The 18,275-nt window shown below is 40.4% G+C and overlaps 1 protein-coding gene across 8 annotated transcripts in view; it reads right to left on the minus strand.

Moving 5' to 3' along the window:
* Positions 1 to 12,275: 12,275 nt before the first annotated feature.
* SNCAIP (synuclein alpha interacting protein) overlaps positions 12,276 to 18,275 on the minus strand; it is a 141,407-nt gene continuing 135,407 nt past the window's right edge. For all 8 annotated transcript variants that reach the window (XM_074328559.1, XM_074328558.1, XM_074328564.1 and 5 more), the window contains one exon: positions 12,276 to 12,902. In XM_074328559.1, the coding sequence (XP_074184660.1) occupies positions 12,818 to 12,902 (85 nt within the window). In that variant the 3' untranslated portion in view covers positions 12,276 to 12,817. The remainder of the gene's footprint in view (positions 12,903 to 18,275) is intronic.

An 18,275-nucleotide genomic window follows, 5' to 3' on the forward strand; every position in this document is an offset into this window, starting at 1 on the left:
AGGTAAAGAGACCAAATATTGATATATTGTATTTGTTGCTTCTTGGTCAATTGTTTCTTTTCAGAGTTTATGTGGTCTGTGGGCTGCATCAGCCCATCAGCATTGCTATTTGACATTCATAGTGATGAAAAATATTAAACCACCAACATCTAAAATTGGGGGTATTATTACATATAACTTATGAATTTTCCGGCTCTTGAATAACTGAGAATCTGGCAATACTGGGTCAGAATTCCAACATAAGAATCAGTGAGAAAAGAGTAATTATTTTAGATAGAGCATGCTCTTTCAATTTTGCCATAGTTCTCACTCAGCCAGTATCACTTGATTAGGATACAGGCTGACTCTTATAGGTATTTGGGTGCACAATCCCTGATTTGATAGGATAGAACCTATTAGAAAACTAATGCTAATCATGTATAGGCAAATCCTGATTTACATTCCGAACCACTGTCTCTACACACAGGCATGAAAATTTCCTAGTGTCCATGACTGGTATTCTGTCATGTCTCCCTTCTGCTTCCTTCTCCAAGAAATCCTAGACCCCTACTTGATAACCTATCAGAGTTATTCTTCCAAAAGAAAATTTCACTCTCTTGAGATACAGAACAGAGATCTTCCCTATGCTTTAATAAACGTGAGTTTTTCCAGGCAAACCTTATCTCTGGAACTATGCATACATAATGTATCTATAGAATGTCTCTGATTTTTCAGGTCTCAATTTTTAAGGGTATATTGAAAATAAAGCTCTCACTCATAGTAGTTTTTAATTCATGACACAGTCATGCTGGGATCAAAGGATTAATGTGGGATATTGCTGTCTATTTGCCTACCCAACCCAGCCAAAGAGAATGCCCGAATTACCAGATCAATTTCCTGATTAATTTTCTTCCTATACATAGGGATTCTTTCCTGCTAGAAGAACGGTAAGGTCAATCTACATAATCAAGTGATCCAGAAAGAGAGGGAGAGAAAAAGCAGAGAAAGGAGAATGATGTGTTGAAAGAAGTTATGGGGAATTGTGAACTGAAATGCTCTGGATTGGCAGCAAGTGGAGGGGGAAGGGTAGAAGACACAAGGAGTTTTTAATAAATATTGTATGGTCTTTGAATTTGGATCCCCTTTATGCTTTTTAAGAAACATAAGTAAAGGTTTTGAGTTGTTTTGAAATTACTTTCGGCCCTGGGAAGCGGTTTCTTGACTGCAACCCTGCTCTGAGACCAAACTGTGTCTGCTCCAGGTATATAAATGTTACACAGGCGTATGAATAGGTTTTCCTTGTTTATATCCCTATATTGTGCTATGATATAGTCATTTGCTGTTCATGAGATAGTGAGTACAGGACACCTGTTTAAACAGATTTAAAATGGTCCCGTCTGGCCAAGAGTTTTGTTGTGCACCCTTCTTTTAAAAAAATCCAAGACCAAGACAATTGAAACATACATTTCTGTTCTCCTTTTCTGTTTATATTTCTCGTTCTATGGTTTTTCTGAGTTGGGGAGTCCACATTAAAGGTCATAATGCTTCTGGCTCTAGGGGTTGATTTCTTAAACACATCCCAGGTCAACTAGAGTGCTAGAGTTTATTACTTTTTAAAAACCAAACCCCTGCCAAGTGAAAGAAGGGCATGTTTAGATGAAAGTTCTTGATGTTCAAATTCTGCAGTTTGTTGACATTTTATTGCTCAGTGCAATTTTTCCTACCCTTCAGGGCATTTTGCTTAATGGTTTCCCAAGAACAGTGTGATGAGGCTTCAAAGCAAGCCCCAGGTTTTAGCAACAATGCTCTTATTCCGGTTTAGATGAGTCACATGTCCAAAACCTTGTATAAATTTGAAGTTTTTTCCCATAAACACTTAAGCCCCAAAAATATGGTAAGCCATGTTAACTAGCCATATTAGATATCACACACTAATATGGAAATAAACAAGGTCATTCCAATGTAATAGAATTTTGTGGGGGCTGCAGGGAGGAGAAGTGTACGTAAACTAGGTTTTAGATATATTCTACTAAATTCATTCAGATATATCTCTCACCAGTGGTCTGATAGTGTCAGCTGGTGTGATGCCAGAAATATTGAATTATTACAAATACACCAACAAGATGATGTGTAACCTGAAGAAGTCTGTTCTTCATGATTACTCCATGGGTCAAGGAGAATGTGAGCAATTTATTAGCTTTATGGTGGTTCTCATTTTATTGGACCACACATTCTATCGAACCACATACTAATAAAAAATGGCTTTCTGAGGGGATGTGTTTTAGTACTTTTATGGTTAAAAAGTGAAGTGCCAATTCCAATCACTCTCTTACTATTATCTGCTTCCACCTGACTCTTCCCTCCTTTCTCTGTATTTATAGTGGATTGAGTACTGGTCGTGGGACTGGGTCAGCCTGAAGAGGAGTATTTCTGGGAAGGCAGGGCCACAGAAAGAGTAGTCCTGGAGATAGAAGTGCCTGGCATTAATGGCTGTATCAACCTAAAAAGTATTACTGAGAGGGATGATAGACTCTCAATTTCTAGAAGTTAGATAAACAAAGCATATGCTTTCCTCTGTCTGGAAGGGAGTGCGCATGCTACTTCTACAGTATTGGGTGGCAGCTGATCGCTCAGGTGTCTGCCCAGCCTACTGTGTTTTCCTTTTGCACGTTTTATTACTGAGAAGCAGAAGACAAGGTTCCCTTACCTTACAAGGTTCCCTTACCTTACAAGAAGACACAGTGGCAGACGGAGTTGTTAGAGTCACTTCATTGCTGATGGTTTTCAACAGGGTAATTCTCCATGAACTAACATCAACCAAACCTGCAACATTTAGGAGACTGTGGGGCTCTGAACTTGTACTTAGGAAAATGTTAATACATATTTGAAACTTCATTTGACAGCCATTCTCCAATACTCATTGCACAACAGAGGAAATTTTCAGCCCTGGTTTTTCATTTTCTTCTCTTTTGCGGGCTTAGGGACGGACCTCAATGTTATTTTAACTTAGTTTCCTCCAGGCAAGGAGATTTACTTAATTAGGTAGCCAATCAAGAAACCCTGTTCTTAGCATTTTGTATAGTGCAGGCGCCTACTCCTTATGGTTTGTGGTGTTTCTGGAAAACAAAAGAGGCAGGAGAGAAGAAGCTCAGCCTTTTAAACGTGTCTAGGAGGGGCTGAAGATATTCAAATGAAGCAACTATTCTCAAGGGCCCACTGGGCCAAGGTGAATTCTAGCAAAATGGTTCTAGTATCAGAGGTGTGCTTTTTCTTAGTTGTGAGAGTCTAAGTCTAGGAAGGAATGATAGCTAGGAATTGATGGGAATGCTGCTCTCCTACATACAAGCAGAAAGGAGGACTTTGCTTTCTTCTCTGATCACTCTGAAGCTTAAGGATGACTTACTTTCTGCTGGAGATGTATCATTACAATCCAGCCATTGTCAGGAACATGACATCACAGGATTTTTCCAGCAGATGTGGGTACAGATCCAGTTAACCTGGAGGTTTGCACCCATTCATTCAGAAGGAATTCATTCAGACAAGCCACAGAGAGAACGATTTCTTTCTCCTTGAAACCTTTACAGGTTTTGGAAATTGGCTGTGACAATAAAGCCTGCACATGGGCCAATAACGACAATGACCCTCAGTAACGTAATGACTAGTATTTTCTGAATCTAATTTAATATTACTTCCTAGTTCCTGCTATTTACTACCTGTGGCAAGTTTATGAACATTTTAAATGTTTATTTTTAAAAGTACATCTCTTTCAACATAAGATGAATGTAAGGGAAATAAATGCTACAAATAATGATAGGTAAATTTAGTAATTTGCTTACATGTTCTTTGTGCTAAATTAACACAAATATGAGGAAGGATGATGTGAAGGGGAAATCTAAGGTGAGAAACGGAAGTGGGAGTTACCTGTGAACAGCAACATTTTTGAGTGAGGGATGACAAATTCAAAGGAAAGGGGTGGTGCAGGGGGAGCTTAATATAAAATGGAAACTCTCTCCTCCCCTTATTGATCATTCTTTCCTTTGAACTCAGATAACATGTTCTACTTGTGTTGTAGGATGAGTTTTTCTCAATCACATACCATTTCTCTTTGCTTGGCCAGCCGCTCTCTTTCTCCCACTAAGCCAAGATCTGGTCCTTAATGTGGAACTTACGGAACAGAAGGGAACAGAATATGGCTTTTTGTGATACAACTCAAGTTGGACAAGGAAATAAAGACTCTTTCAGCATAAGTTACAGGTGAAATACATACTAGCACCAAATTCATCTTCATCAAGAGGAGGGATGACCTGTACCCCTGCCCACCACCACCCATAGCATCCGAAGCACCATCCTTCCTCCATCTTACCACTCCACCTACCAGGGGCTAGAGAGAAGGTAGTGAGAAAAGAGCAGCCCATGCTGAATGCTTCACTCAAGAGGTGGCTAAACTTTGAAGGGGGTGCGAGGGTAAGAGGAGGAGGGCACAAAGAAGAAAGTCCAGCAGTGTGTCAGTTAAGGCCATCTAAGAAGCAGCCATCCAAATGGGATTAGTTATGCAAGAGATTTACTGAGGGACGTGCCTGTGAAGGATAAAGGGGAGGGGCCTGGAGTAGGCAGGGGAGCCCTTCAGACTGTGGTGAAGGGCTGACTCCCGTGAAAGGAGGAATTGGGTAGGGAGAGCCTCAGACCAAAGCACGCTTTGGAAAAAGTTTTGGGCATGTTAAGGGGAGTCCCAGGCCACTGTTGTCCCTTAGAAGAGACCTCTGGTAGGAAGATATACCCTAGCTCTATTTCCTGTGCTGTGCTCAGTACCTGGCTAAGAACACTGGCCTTAGCATGAGTGCCACACAGAGCTGAAGGCACTTCTGACAGCAGGTTTTTGAAGAGAGCTCAGCTGGGTGACCTTAAGGCCACTACAAGGAGGAATACATGATGCTGACACGGGAGTGTCACATGAAGACTCTAAGGGTCTAGGCCTAAGGCCCTGGATTGGGGTTAGAGAAAGAAGTTGAATAAAATAGCTCATTTCAGAATCTCTGCCCACTTGTCTGTGGTTTGGAGGATATCGCTTCATCAAGTTCAGGGCTGATTGAATATTTTCCAAGACTTTCTGAGTTTGACGAGCTACCCGTAAGGCCATTTGGCTGTGGCTATGTAGTGCTGTATTCAGACCTGTGATTCTCATTTTGACAATCTCATTGCATGGGGACACGGGTAGCCAGTCACTGTATCTGATTACTGTATTTGTCTGCCTCTATGAAACCTTACAGGGTCCCTCCCCGGCCTCAGCCAAACCAAAAGTGATTTCTCCTTCCTCTCAACAACATGGCTCTCAGCGCCCCCACCCCCCGACATATTGTTCCTTGTCTCACCGTTTACATACGTGTGCATGTGATTTCCAACATCTTCAAAAGACAACAAGCACTTGAAGGCAAGGGTTGTCTTACACTTTAAATCAGCATTGCCTTTTAATATTGTGGTAAGTTTGCATGGTGACAGGGGAGTGCTAGAATTAGTGGGGTGATCACACTGTAAGGTATAAAAATGTCAAATCACTATATTGTACACCTGAGACCACTATAACCAATATAACTAATGTAAGATTGTATACCAACTATACTTAAATTAAAATATAAATTAAAAAGAATATAGAAAAAGAAAACAGTCAACATGGCCTTGCACTCACAATTGGTGTGTGTTTCAACATCAGTTAAATCAAATGGGCAGGATTGGGCAGGTAGGTGGGTAAGGTGGGAAAAAATGATGGGAACATTTATACAGAGGGTGCCAAAAAATGTATTAAAAAACTGTATTAAAATTGTAATACTCAATATATACCGATAACAAAAGATGAATACAAGTCATGTGTGTACATTTTTTTGGCATCCCCGTTATTTATTTCAGTCTATTTATTTTCAGAAGGTCTAGGAGTGGCTTATAATAGAAGACACAGATGTGTTACAACCATTATAAAAGGATAACGAAGTAAGAACAAAGGAAGAGGGTGGAGTTGAGTGAGAGTGGTATACTAGAGAAAACTAAGCTGAGGATTGCTACTGAGATTGAATGCAAACTTTACTTGTGACCTTTTCCTGGCAGGCAAGACAAAAGGGAAAACAAGTTATATAAGGTTCTTATTAGCTAATAAAAAGAAGCATGCCAGTTTTTCTATAGAAGCAGATTTTTTTCCTAGCACTAAGTCTAAGAATAATTTATTTTATGGCCCCTTATAGAGCCATTGGCTTCTTAAACATGTGATGGTTTCAATAAGTTTTATAAAAAAATATGTAGGAACTTTTTTCTATATGGCTATTTCTTATATTGATTTTTGATAAATGCCATAGTTCAGAGATGACATTTCTTTGGGGACTTTGAATGTAGTTCAACCATCAGCAGTGAAATGAGGTTGATGAATTACATCTGGGCCCATAGCCTGTGGAAAGATCCTGGGAATGGTGTGTTACAATAATAATGACCACGGGTTACTACATTAAGTATCAATTTGACATTATTAGCAAACAAATGAAGTCGTCCTCAAATAGAATATAATTTTGGCTGCGTTTCCTTGAAATTTGGCTAACTTGTTTTGCCCTGGCACAGACATTTTGATTTGACACCGGGCCTTCATCACAATAGAATAGTCTAAATTCCATAGATGTACAATGATCTAAAATTGATTCCAGTAGGTCCCATGGTCATATTAAGAGAAACCACTCTAGGGATGTTAAAAGCATTCCTTCCATTTACAAATCAGTTTTAGCACCAAATGCAATTAAACAAGTTTCTTTCATACTCTGAGATTCTTCAAGACTTGAACACACTCCTATGCTGTCAAAGATTGAGTTCCATGGTAAGTAGACTCTGACCTCGAGATTACTACACAGGAAGTTTATTATAGATGGCTCTTGGAATCAACACCTATGGGAAGGGAGGGGAAGAGAGGGGAATGGAAGGGAGGGAAGAGAGGAGGGAAGGGAGTGGGATAAGACAGAGAAAGAAGGTGGGCTCTGACACTGGCATGGCTTTTTGGAGTTGTCTCAAGGTGGGAGAGGGGCTGGGCCTGCATAGCCCCATAGTGACCAGTCATCGGATACAAGCTGCCTGGGAATGGGTAGCATTTGGGCAAGGGGCTCTCTTTAGCCAACGGCAATTCCTGGAGAAGGCTAACACCTGAGGGCCCTGGACAGCAGCAGGGCCAGCAGCTGGGGGAATAAGTCCTTTGTTTCTGGAGGGAGTGCATCGCAAAGTATTATAAAATTTTGTATGCACTGTTTACTGAATTAGCAAAACATACTTTAATCCTGGAGAACAGCCAAACATCTCCTAGACCTAGTGGGGGATAGAATACAATTTGTGAAATGTGGCTTTACTCCAATGACCTGGATATATACTCTTTATTCCATACAATGAAAACATCAGTTAGGTTTTATATTTGGCTACTCCTGCTAGAAGCTGGAGGTCAGTGACTTAATCAATGAAAAGAGCTCACTTTACTCACTTAAGTAATATGCAGGACCATCCAGGGCTCATGCAGCTGCTGCTGGAAACAGGCTCTTCCTCCTTCCTTCTCTTCCTTTTTTGGCACAGTTACTTTTGTTCTCATGGCTGCAAGAGTGCTGCTCTACTCCCGAGGGGAAGAAGGGTGAAATACAAGGGGTGAAAGTGAAGTGCCAGGTACGTTTCCTCCTCCACAAGTTTTCTAAAGTACCACTAGGATTTCTGTCTTTTTATTAGCCAGAGCTGAGTCACATGACCATTCCTAATCAAAGCCATCTGGGAAAGTAACTTTACCTGAGAACATTTAGCTGACTCTTCTGATTAGGAAGAAAGGGAGAAAGGATATTGAGAAGGCAACTAGCACCTCCTACCACCAGTAATAGAATTTAAAACCTTCCTTCTTTGGTCCTAATGGTCTTAACAACTGCAAGAACAAATTCCATAGAAAGAAAAGACAAATACAATTATAAAATACAAATATGAGCACAGCATCACAATAGATTGCTATACTTTACAAATTTATCCTGTTTAACTCAGACTTTCCACATTTCATCAAAATCACTATGTATTTATTAGCATAGAATTATGGTTGCATTTCTATCACTTGGGACAGAGCTGTGCACATGGTAGGGATTCAGTACGTGTGTGTGGGTGGTGTAAACAAAGGAATGTATTGGTGTACAATACAGCACTGTACTGTGTAATCACATCATAAACTGTATCATGTATCTTGCTGGCATATTATGGGAGCCCCTGAAGTGGTGGTTGTGGGTTGGGTTCTAGTCTTTGCCTTCGTGTGCTTTTGTCTTGGTTATGCCACTGCCGGATGAATAGCTTTCTGATGATCTGATTTCTATAAACATAGATTTTTTTAGGAAATTTACAGCTAGCCCCATTATGATTAAGCATAAAAGTGCAATGACTCCATCTTTTATTAAAAAAATATTGCTCCGTCTTCTACCTGTCTCATCCAGAAAAGAAGTCTCACTTTCTATAATTATGGCTTTTAAACTTCCTATGTATGAAATAATAAGATTGAATATGATTTTCAATCTATAGACACATTAAACATAAGAATGTCATATCTCCAATGACACTTCCCTAAAACACTCAACAATCTCTTCTCCAGACCCTACCCCAGGTTTAGGGGTACACCCTTCTTCCCTGTCCTTGAGGAAGGGTCTTTTTTGTGCCAAACTATCTTCTCAAATATTGTCTCAAGAGATAGTTCACAGCCTCACAACATTAAAAAATAGAGACTACCATGAGTGCTAGAAGATTCTGCAGTTGTAACATGCTCCTACCTGATGCCAGTGCTGACAGCGCCTGGACACACTCCGAGTAGAAAGGTGCTGGTTTTAAGACTTGGCTGTATATTGGGATCCTGGGGGAGTTTTCATAAACGCTGATGCCTGGGTTCTACTCCAGAGTTGGATTTCTTACTGGGTTCAGCGTGGGCATCAGAATTTTAAAAGCTCCCCCCTGGTAATTCTGATATGCAGCAAAGTATGAGAACCCCTGCTACAGACCAATTAGAATACTTTTCCCCACAAGTCCCTCCAAATCCAGAGTTTGGGAGACTTGTCTATCCTTATATGCCCTTGCTATGGTTGATACCCATGTCTGGGGCTATTCTATCCAAGGGGAGTGCCTAGGACAGGGTCACATTCTTGGTACGCGCTCAGTCAGAGTTTGTTCACTGTGATCAGCGTATACAAAGATGCTTGTTCTACTTACACACTCCGGCAAGGAGGGAGAGGTGATTTACTTTTCACTGTAAACCTGGGTCCAGCACATTTTTATTCACTGCTATGCAAACCTTTGCCAGGTTCTTCCAAGGACAATCCTATATAAAGGGGTTAGAGATCTTTGAACCAAAGGCACATAAAAGAGTTAAAAAAAAGGGGGAAGAGAGATCACAGCGAGGAGGAAAGGGAGAGAGTCAAAGAGGGCATAAGAGAGGGAAAATGAGAGAAAAAAGGAGGAGGAGAAAGGAGGGAAGAAGAAGAATGGGAAAGAAATGAGAAGAAAACAAAGGATATAGGATACTGAAAAAATTGTTAGTAGATATTTACTATCTTCTATAAGAGGTGACACAAAGATCAAACTTAGGGTCTCATGAGGAGACAGGAATCAAGTGCTTGAGAAATTATATAAAACTATGGAATAATAAAAGAATAAAGGGAAATAATATCAATGATAACACAGGACAGAGACAGACCTATCAGCAAATTGAGGGTGATGGGCAATAGATAGCATGAACTCTTATTTTTATGGGGGAAAATGATAACAATCCTGTTGTAATGAATTCCTTATTCTTACTTTGCTTTATCAACTTAACTCAATATTAAGCATATGGGGAGCATCTGAAGAAATGGCATTTAACCTATTTTGAATCAGGGAGTCTTTCAGATAATCATTTAAATATTTATTTTATAGTTATTTCCTCTACGCCAGGCCACCCAGGATGTTGCTTATGAATATCCACTTTTGAGAAAAAAAAAATAATTCTCAAAATGTACTGGGAGATGCCCTTTGAGAGTCTCATCCCTACTCCCAGCCGTGTAATGCACATCTAGAACTTTCTTATTAGAGTTGAGGTCTTGATACTCATGTTTTATGAGAATAAATAATGGGAATTCAATCCATTCAAAGTGCTGAAGGGTTGGTATTTTGTTATCTTTTCTAAGAAACAGTTTTAATTTGATGTGTTGAACTTTGGCAATACAAGTCCCTTTGGTGACATAAAAGAAGCCAGTCTTTAAAAGATGCTGACAGATGTTGTGATAGTTTTTTTACAATGGAGCTGAGTTTCCTGCTCTGCTACATGTAATTAGGCATGCAGATAGGGCTTTACTCATTTTACTAGCCCACAGAGAGGGAGTTAGAGCAGAGGCCTCAGAGCTCTGCTTACTAAAAGGAAACACACTCTTTAACATGCAAATGTCTCCCTTTCTATAAAGAAATAAGAGTTTGTGCTTTCATTGAAAATATTCTCTACAAAACTAAGTTTGTGGTACGGAAAACATACTTTCTATTATTTTCAAGCAAACATAATTTATCCATTTCATAAGGAACTTGGATAGTAAAGATATTGCACATGTATGATTTAAGGGCCTGCATTTTTAGTGTCCTAGCAACATCATTAAACATAGAATGCATTGTCTTGAAGTCTGGCTCTCTGAATCTGCTCAGCTTTCCTATTTTGCCTTTTAAAAAATCTGTTGCTTTTCTTTGCTTAGTACTGTGGTATCTAAAATACTAGTGTTAAAAAAACGATCAAATTGCCAGAGTTTTCCAGGTCAAGGTAGCATTTCTTTCTTTCAAACTCTTGAAGTTTTCTTTGCTGTGTTTCATTGGGAACTCTGTCTCTGGCTCATAAAATCTGCAGAATACCCAGCCCCTTTCAACTTTAAAAACACAGTCTAAGATCAAAACTGGGGCCTCTGGGGGAGAGAACACTCTATGGATCTCTTTTCTTTGCAGGCCCCATTCTAGGGCTAAGTCGCAAGGGTTGACTCGTGTGTGATTCCAACGGTCATCTCATTTGCACCAAGCAGAAAGTACAGGAATCTACATTTCACGTGTGCTTGCCATATATCCTCAATTAGACACTCAAGTACTAAAACAGAGCAGTGAAATATGAGGAAGCCACCAAAGAGGGCACATGAGGTCACGCGGCCAAAATCAGAATAGGGCACGTCACTTGAGGAAAAGACAATGTGAGAAATACAGCACCACGCATGGGACTGGACTCTCACCGCAGGAACTCACAGGACCCAGACAAGAACAGGGCAAACTGGCTGCAATTTACAGGTGTGTAGCTCTGTAAGTGGGACGGAATCTACCTCCTAGATGAGTATGTAGGCCAGTCTTGCCCTCTCCCGATTTATCAAGGAGGCAGTATCCATTGCCCAAGACCAAGCAGTTGTCCTGAAGTAGAGCCAACACTCACACTTTCTGTGGGCCAGTCCAGTGGGCAATGTTCTAAGGAGATAGCATAGGATAGGGCAGATGGTGTAGTGGGGCGAACGAGCATACGTGTACCAAAGCCAATTCTGATATTTACTTTGGACACATGATTTAAAGTTTCTGAAGTTTAATTCTCTAATCTATAAAATGGGAGTAATACTATCTCTGCGTAAGCATGGCTGGTGCACACAAGACACTTAAATATTAGCTCCTTCTTCTATACCTCATTGTATCTTGTCAAGCCCAAGTTTGCAAAATCACCTCCTAATTCAGTACCTTGGCCTATTCTGTCCATCAGGATACAGACTGGTCCACGTCTGACTGCAGTAACGTTGCTAGGAACTGTTAATAGCATCTAGTACTCCCTCCTGCTGGGAAGAATAGATTCGACTTTCAAACTAAAACTTGACAGGTCTCTTCTAGGCAAGCCCTGCCAACACTTTGAAAATAAAACTCTTGAAGTTTCAACAGAAATATATTTTTACATGATAGGACGAAACCGACATGGATTGAAAGAGCTGCTTTAACAATAGGGCTGTTATGAACGCAGGCTCCACACTGTCTCCTGAAGGGATTAGACAGACCTTGTAACGTGTTAGAGGCAGAAAACAGTGACTCAAGAAGGGGCTAAATCCTTGGTTGTCATTAGTGTTTTCTCATGTCAACGCTTCGATTTGAGAAGACAGAGGAATCGACTTACTTTATATACTTGTCTGATCCTTTAGTACTTAATGAAAACTAGAATGTTTTATTTGATCCCTGTGGGAAAACAGCTAAACTGGACAGTCTCTTCCTGAAATATAATAACAGCAATCAAAATACTCTCAAAGTCCCTTAGAAATCAGAACATCACAGATTTATTAGAAAGTAGGTGTCTCAAGCTTATAGGTGGCTGTTAACATTATTTTATTTCCTTTATACAAAAAGTAGAAATGACAGGAAAACACTCTTGACAGAAAATACCACTGACCTGGTCTCACTGAGACACTGAACCCAAAGTGCCCAAATTATGGGGAAAATGGAAGTTCAATCAACATTAGCATTAGTTCAATCAACTCATGCAACTGATGAAATACAAAACGGACTCAGTGGCTTGGTGAATGTCCTGTGAGTAGGTTGAATCAATCCAATCTTAAAAAACATACATTTGCCCAATCATGCTTTTAAACAGCATCTCTTTAAAAACAAGTTATATATACAAATGTCACCCAAAAATGTGTCATACAGTCTACTACTATAAATTTAAGGCATCCTGATATTCTGTTCTTCTGCTGGTGAGGCATTGTTCTCAGGGTTCTATTTCCACAAAGGATAGTCCAGAAATTTCCAATGGTGTCCAAAGGGCAGCGATGAGTGATAATAAAAGAGTGATTTACAAGAAGAGTTCTTTTGACTCTGGCTCAGCAATGTGCTTTATGCTGTAGGATTTCTTCATTTTTCTATTGATGTCATTATGCCTAAGCAGAAGGGAAACCACGAGGCCAAAATTAGATAAAACTATGGTCAAGTTACAAGACAATACCACTAAACAGCTCACCAAAAATGGAAATCATCCTCATGAAAACCACACTGAAGAACCCTTCATTCCCATAGGAAAATTATTCTTTTCATATAAACCATTCTTTAAAAAATAAGAGCAAGAGTCATGTCATAACACACAGTGAGCACTTTTTAATTTGGCTCTGGAAGTAATTGATCAATCACTGATTGATTTATCAATCAATCAAAATTCTACAGTCAGTGAATTTTATCACAAACCAAATAGAAAGTATAGTACTGCTGGTTGAGTGGAAATAAGAGATATTTATATGGATTCGCTGGTGACACCTTTTATTCTCCAATAAGCTTGATTATTAATAGTTTAAAGAAGGTGCTTTTTCTTTGGCTGTGTGATTACTGAGTAGTAGCGTGCTGGTAAATCTATGGGGACAAGAAGAAACTAGGGAACAATAATGCTGTTTTCTCCTCAATATTCGATACCTAGTGAACCTATGGAACCAGAAGTACAAGCTCAAACCTTGGAACAGTTATGCTTTTTAGTGAATTTCCTTCTGGGCAGATGCATTCATTTTCATGAGATATTAGTCTCATTCTGGGTATAAGACCTTCCAGAGAGGAGTTATCTCCTGAGGGTGGGCAAGCCTATATACTACTAAATTCCTTCTCATTGTTCCACCAGACAAAACAAACTTTCTGGTAATGGTACTTACTAACATGAGGACATATTGAGATGGAGAACCCCAAGTATGGTTTTATGGCCTCAAAATCATGCTCACTTAAAAAGACCATGTAGTCTCTAGTCTCAGTGTTCTAGTAAATATTTGATCATCATCACTCTCTGAAAGTTGTAATTCTTACTTTTACTTCTTCCTCTGAATAGAACCTTAGAGAGTTGTCCATGGACAAGAGAGGGACAAGGTGAAAGAAAACCTGGTTGGTTAAAAGATGTTCTAGGGATTTCCAATTAAACATGGTGGTTTAAACACACACATTTATCACCCCTTTCTTACAAAGCAACACTAAAATGAAAAAGTAAAGACATAAAAAAGGCATAAACCTAAATAACGGAAATGGGAGAGGAGATGATAGCAGACAAAATGCCAGTAATATTTCAGAAACGGGAAGGTGGATGGATGGACATATGTAGTATTTCTGCTTTAATACGAGGGGTGGTGTGCTCAAAACACACTAAAAAGAACACTTTCTGCAGGACAAAACCCAGCATGATTAGAGCTGAATCTATACCAAGTAAAATGTTAATCTGAGGCATTTATCTTAATAATATCAGGCTAATTCAAGCCTCCCTGCACCCTTTAATTACCAGTCCTGAATTACCAGTGTTCAAAAGAACAAAAGTATTTGGGTAATTCTGGCATGAATTATTCAGATAATTTGCTGCTCTTTGATTTCACTTTTGGATATAAAATCACATTCTCAGTGACCAAAATTGGAAAGAAGAAAAGGCTTGAATTTAAATAAACAGTTTTTCAAGTATTCTAACTTGCTGACTCATCTAGGCATGGATTCCACATTTCCATAGTCCAGAAAGCAACTTCCTTGAGGGTTAGCCTAAAAGGGTCCAGGGGCATGCATTTCCACTGATAACCACAAGGCATTGCTACTTTAGTGGTCTCCTTCAGAGCTTTATGGAGACCATATCTATAAAATGGGATTCTGGTTCCAAGAATGAAAACCTGTACTCGAAGTACCCAAACCAAAACTGTCGGTAGGACTTGGAATCAGAAGACTTAGCTTTATACAGAGCACACCATTCTTTCTGTGGGATGACAGCCTTAGTCCTATTTGTGTTCTCTCTCTCTTTTTCTCTCTTCTTTCTCCATTTCCTCTCTTTAGCTCTCTCTCTCTCCCCAAATATTTCTGAAGTCCCTACCATGTGCGAAGCACCACGCTAGACACTGGGGGTACCAGTGGTGCTATCAAGGCTCACTCCTTTCATGAAGTTCTTACACCTTTCATGGATTTTACCATGTTTTAACTGTTTTCTTTTTGAATTCTCTCTTGCTTATGATCTCGTTGAATGAAGGGACCAGGCCTCACTCTGGCGCCGCAAAATGCATGGCTTAGAGTTACAGCTGTTGACAGGAGTGTGCTGGTGACCCTGGGATGTGGCATTTGGGACAGTAACATATTTGCCCTGTTCTCAGAGTGGGAAGGAAAATCCCAGACAACTGTGGTTGGAGCAGGGACGCTTGGAGAAGGTGCTGGAAGGTATCTCGGGAAAGTCTCTATCTGGTACTTTTAAATCTCAAACAGCTTGCTGCTTCTTTAAAAACTCCAGCCTTAAAAGAGTTTCTCGACAGGCACTGCTCTTTTAGTAGAAAGACATCCTAGGGGTGGCAGACGTATGGTGCAGTTATAACGCTACTAGAACATGCACCCCTTTGGAGTTACACAATTCAAAACTGGACCGTGGGGGAGTGAGGAAACGAAGGAGGGGGTGGGAGAAGGGAGCTGTCTGTTCTTAAGTTTTGTGACTACATTTACGCCAGGATTAGCATGCTGAAAGAGTATTTCTAGTGGGATGATTCTGGTTTCCCAGGTAAGTCCCTCCCCACACCCCGTACCCCCACCTATAGTTCACGGGTGTTCCACATGTTCATTTCCTGCCTTCCAAAGGCAATGCTTTAAGACAGAACATAGGAGCTTAGTGGTAATAGCTTTCTCTATGCCTCAGCTCATCACACTTTGATAGTAAACTGTTTCACTGTCTTCCTGTGGTGAAGTAGGCTTTCTCCTTTTCCCAGGGGGTGTAAGGAGCTTATGAACTCCATTTATGAATCATGTCCTCATCAATCTTGGGAAGTAAGTCCAGCAGCTTTTAGAAAGAGTGCGAAATTGAGCTTATACACTGGAAAGACCTGATCATTTTCACTACTCCCCATAACATGGTTACTTTTCTCTACATACAAGATTCTAATTCTACTACAAGATTCTGCAATAGCCAATGACCGTGTAAACCATGGCCTGTTTCAAAGGAGAACCTATCACTTAATTACTGTAATCTAGAGAAATGGTTCAAGATTGGGGTTTCCTCCCTTCCTCCATGTCATATGGACAAAGCTTCAGTATGAAATACAGGTGTTTTCTCTGAAACTAATTTGAACCCTAGGGAGGCAGAGGTGGGGGTGGGAGGGGCCAGAGTTGTGCAGGGAGCACAGAACACCTGGGGAAATATAGGGCGGTGTTAAAGGGAAGGAGACCACACAGACTCTCGTGCTTCCTGGAGCAGGTAAACACAAGTACCTAGTATCAACGCCTGCTGACTGATTAGCTCTGTAGTATAATTAGAAACGACAGCACAGGAGAACATACTTCAGATCAGAACTCAGAATTTGAAACTATAGTTTCTGAGCGGACTGGCTAATGTCTATAGTGTTACTGAATACCCTTTTAGTACCAGCACGTTGGCATACTTTTCTGAACTGTTATACTGGTAAGCTTCACTCTGCTCTGGGGGTTCACGCTAAGACTGTGCAATCAACATGCACCCAGGAAGCTTGGAAACACACCTCTGACTAAAGGATCTAATTATCCTTTCAAGAATCCTTAAAAAGTGTATGGGTGAAAAATAAATTCGTTGAGGTCAAGAATTTAAGACAAGACTAAAATGTGGCTGTTGTATTATAGCCAGAGAAATTCTAGCAAGGAGGCATTTGTTCAGCAGGGTTGGGGATTCCTTTCTGGGTGGACTGCATTTTTCCTTCATGATTCTGGAACTGCTGTTTCATGGGGCTAAGGGTATGTTCTGCTTGGGTCAGGTTTCAGCCAGGGCCTTACCTCTACTTTCTCAATGTCTTCCACATCTTGGCTCATTTTTATGTTTAGTATGATGTCCTGACAATAAGGACCAAAGTGTGTGTGTATGCTGGTGGGGGTGAGGGTACCCTGAACTCTGACCTATTGGGCACGGCCAACGACATCGTCATACATTCACATCATCTCAGGCTGAACAAACACATCAGTGTCTTTGAAGTGGATGTTGAACAACCTTAACATCTATGCAAATATGTGATACCAGCTCTTGGCTCCAGGTGTGTAATTCCCAGTATGGCTAATTGCTTCACAGTAAAACCCATACTAATGGTGTTTATTGCTTACTGTCTTTTTAAGGAATCGACTTTCATGTTGGTGTTTAGGATTAGGGGTTTCAAGATGCTAACCTCTCAGACTACAGTGCCACTGTGGACAGACAGGGTGTGACTGGTGGTGGCCAGGGGTTAATGACCTCTGCCTGTCCGTAACTGGAACCAATGCTCACTTCATTTGCTACAGATCTCAGATAGACTTAAACGCTGGGAAATGAATGTCCTATTGGCATTTTAAGACAAGTAATTGCAACCATTCCCTTGGAGTTGTAGTAATTCAAAACCAATTTGTCCTTTATAAGAAAAAGTAAAGATAAATCTGATTGTTATAAACAAAGTCATCCTCTGCAGTTGAAACACACTGGAAAAGCTGTTCAAAGTAATAGAGTTGAATCTAATTTTAAAGGGCATTGAAAAGAAATTTAGCTTCTTTGCTATCAAGCTGGGACCAATTTATAAAAAATAAATAGCAAACAGAACCCCCTCACAGAGCTGACGTTGTATTTATCGCCCCTATTTTTCCTTTGCCAGGAAAGATAAAATTTTCTTAGGAACTCAAATATGATTCCAGTGTATGCCGGAAACTGGGGTCCACTGCCCCACAGTCTCTCCCAGGGCTATCCTGACAGGGCTACTCCGTGGCATAATGTTTGGAGCCAGCTCTAACCCAAGACGGCCGTTGGTTCTCATACACCATCCCAGGTCATCCTGCTACTCGGGAGGAGCCTTTGGGCCTTTAAGCAAATTCTTGGTCCAAGATTTGAAGGCATCACTGATAGACGAACACTTGGGTTCCTTTCTTTCTTGTGTCTTTCTATGGGATGCTTTTTCTATAGGTCCCATGGGCCAAATGAAGCAGGCACAAGAGTCAGTTGGGGGTTTCTCATGCCGATGTTCCCATGCTAGTATCTATATCTCTGAGGAATCCTTATTTCAACTAGAGATACCCATCCTTACTTTACCTAAGGGGCGAATGAACGGGCTGGGTCTCTCTGCCTCTGTGTGATTATGAGCGAATCAGAAAAAAAGTCTTCCCTCTCTAGCATGAACAAACTAGTGGGTTTTCACTTTCTATGGAACACACACCCGACTCACACCATGATAAAGTATAAGTTGGTTTATAAGGAAAGGAGGGAAAGTGGTCAGGATATTTATTTAAATACATCGAACATTTTTACTTGGGGGTTTCTGTTGTCACTGAAAGCAAACTCTGTTCACACATAA

The sequence above is a fragment of the Rhinolophus sinicus genome, linkage group LG03 (genome assembly GCF_036562045.2).
Source record: "Rhinolophus sinicus isolate RSC01 linkage group LG03, ASM3656204v1, whole genome shotgun sequence".
In the NCBI taxonomy this organism is placed as follows: Eukaryota; Metazoa; Chordata; class Mammalia; order Chiroptera; family Rhinolophidae; genus Rhinolophus; species Rhinolophus sinicus.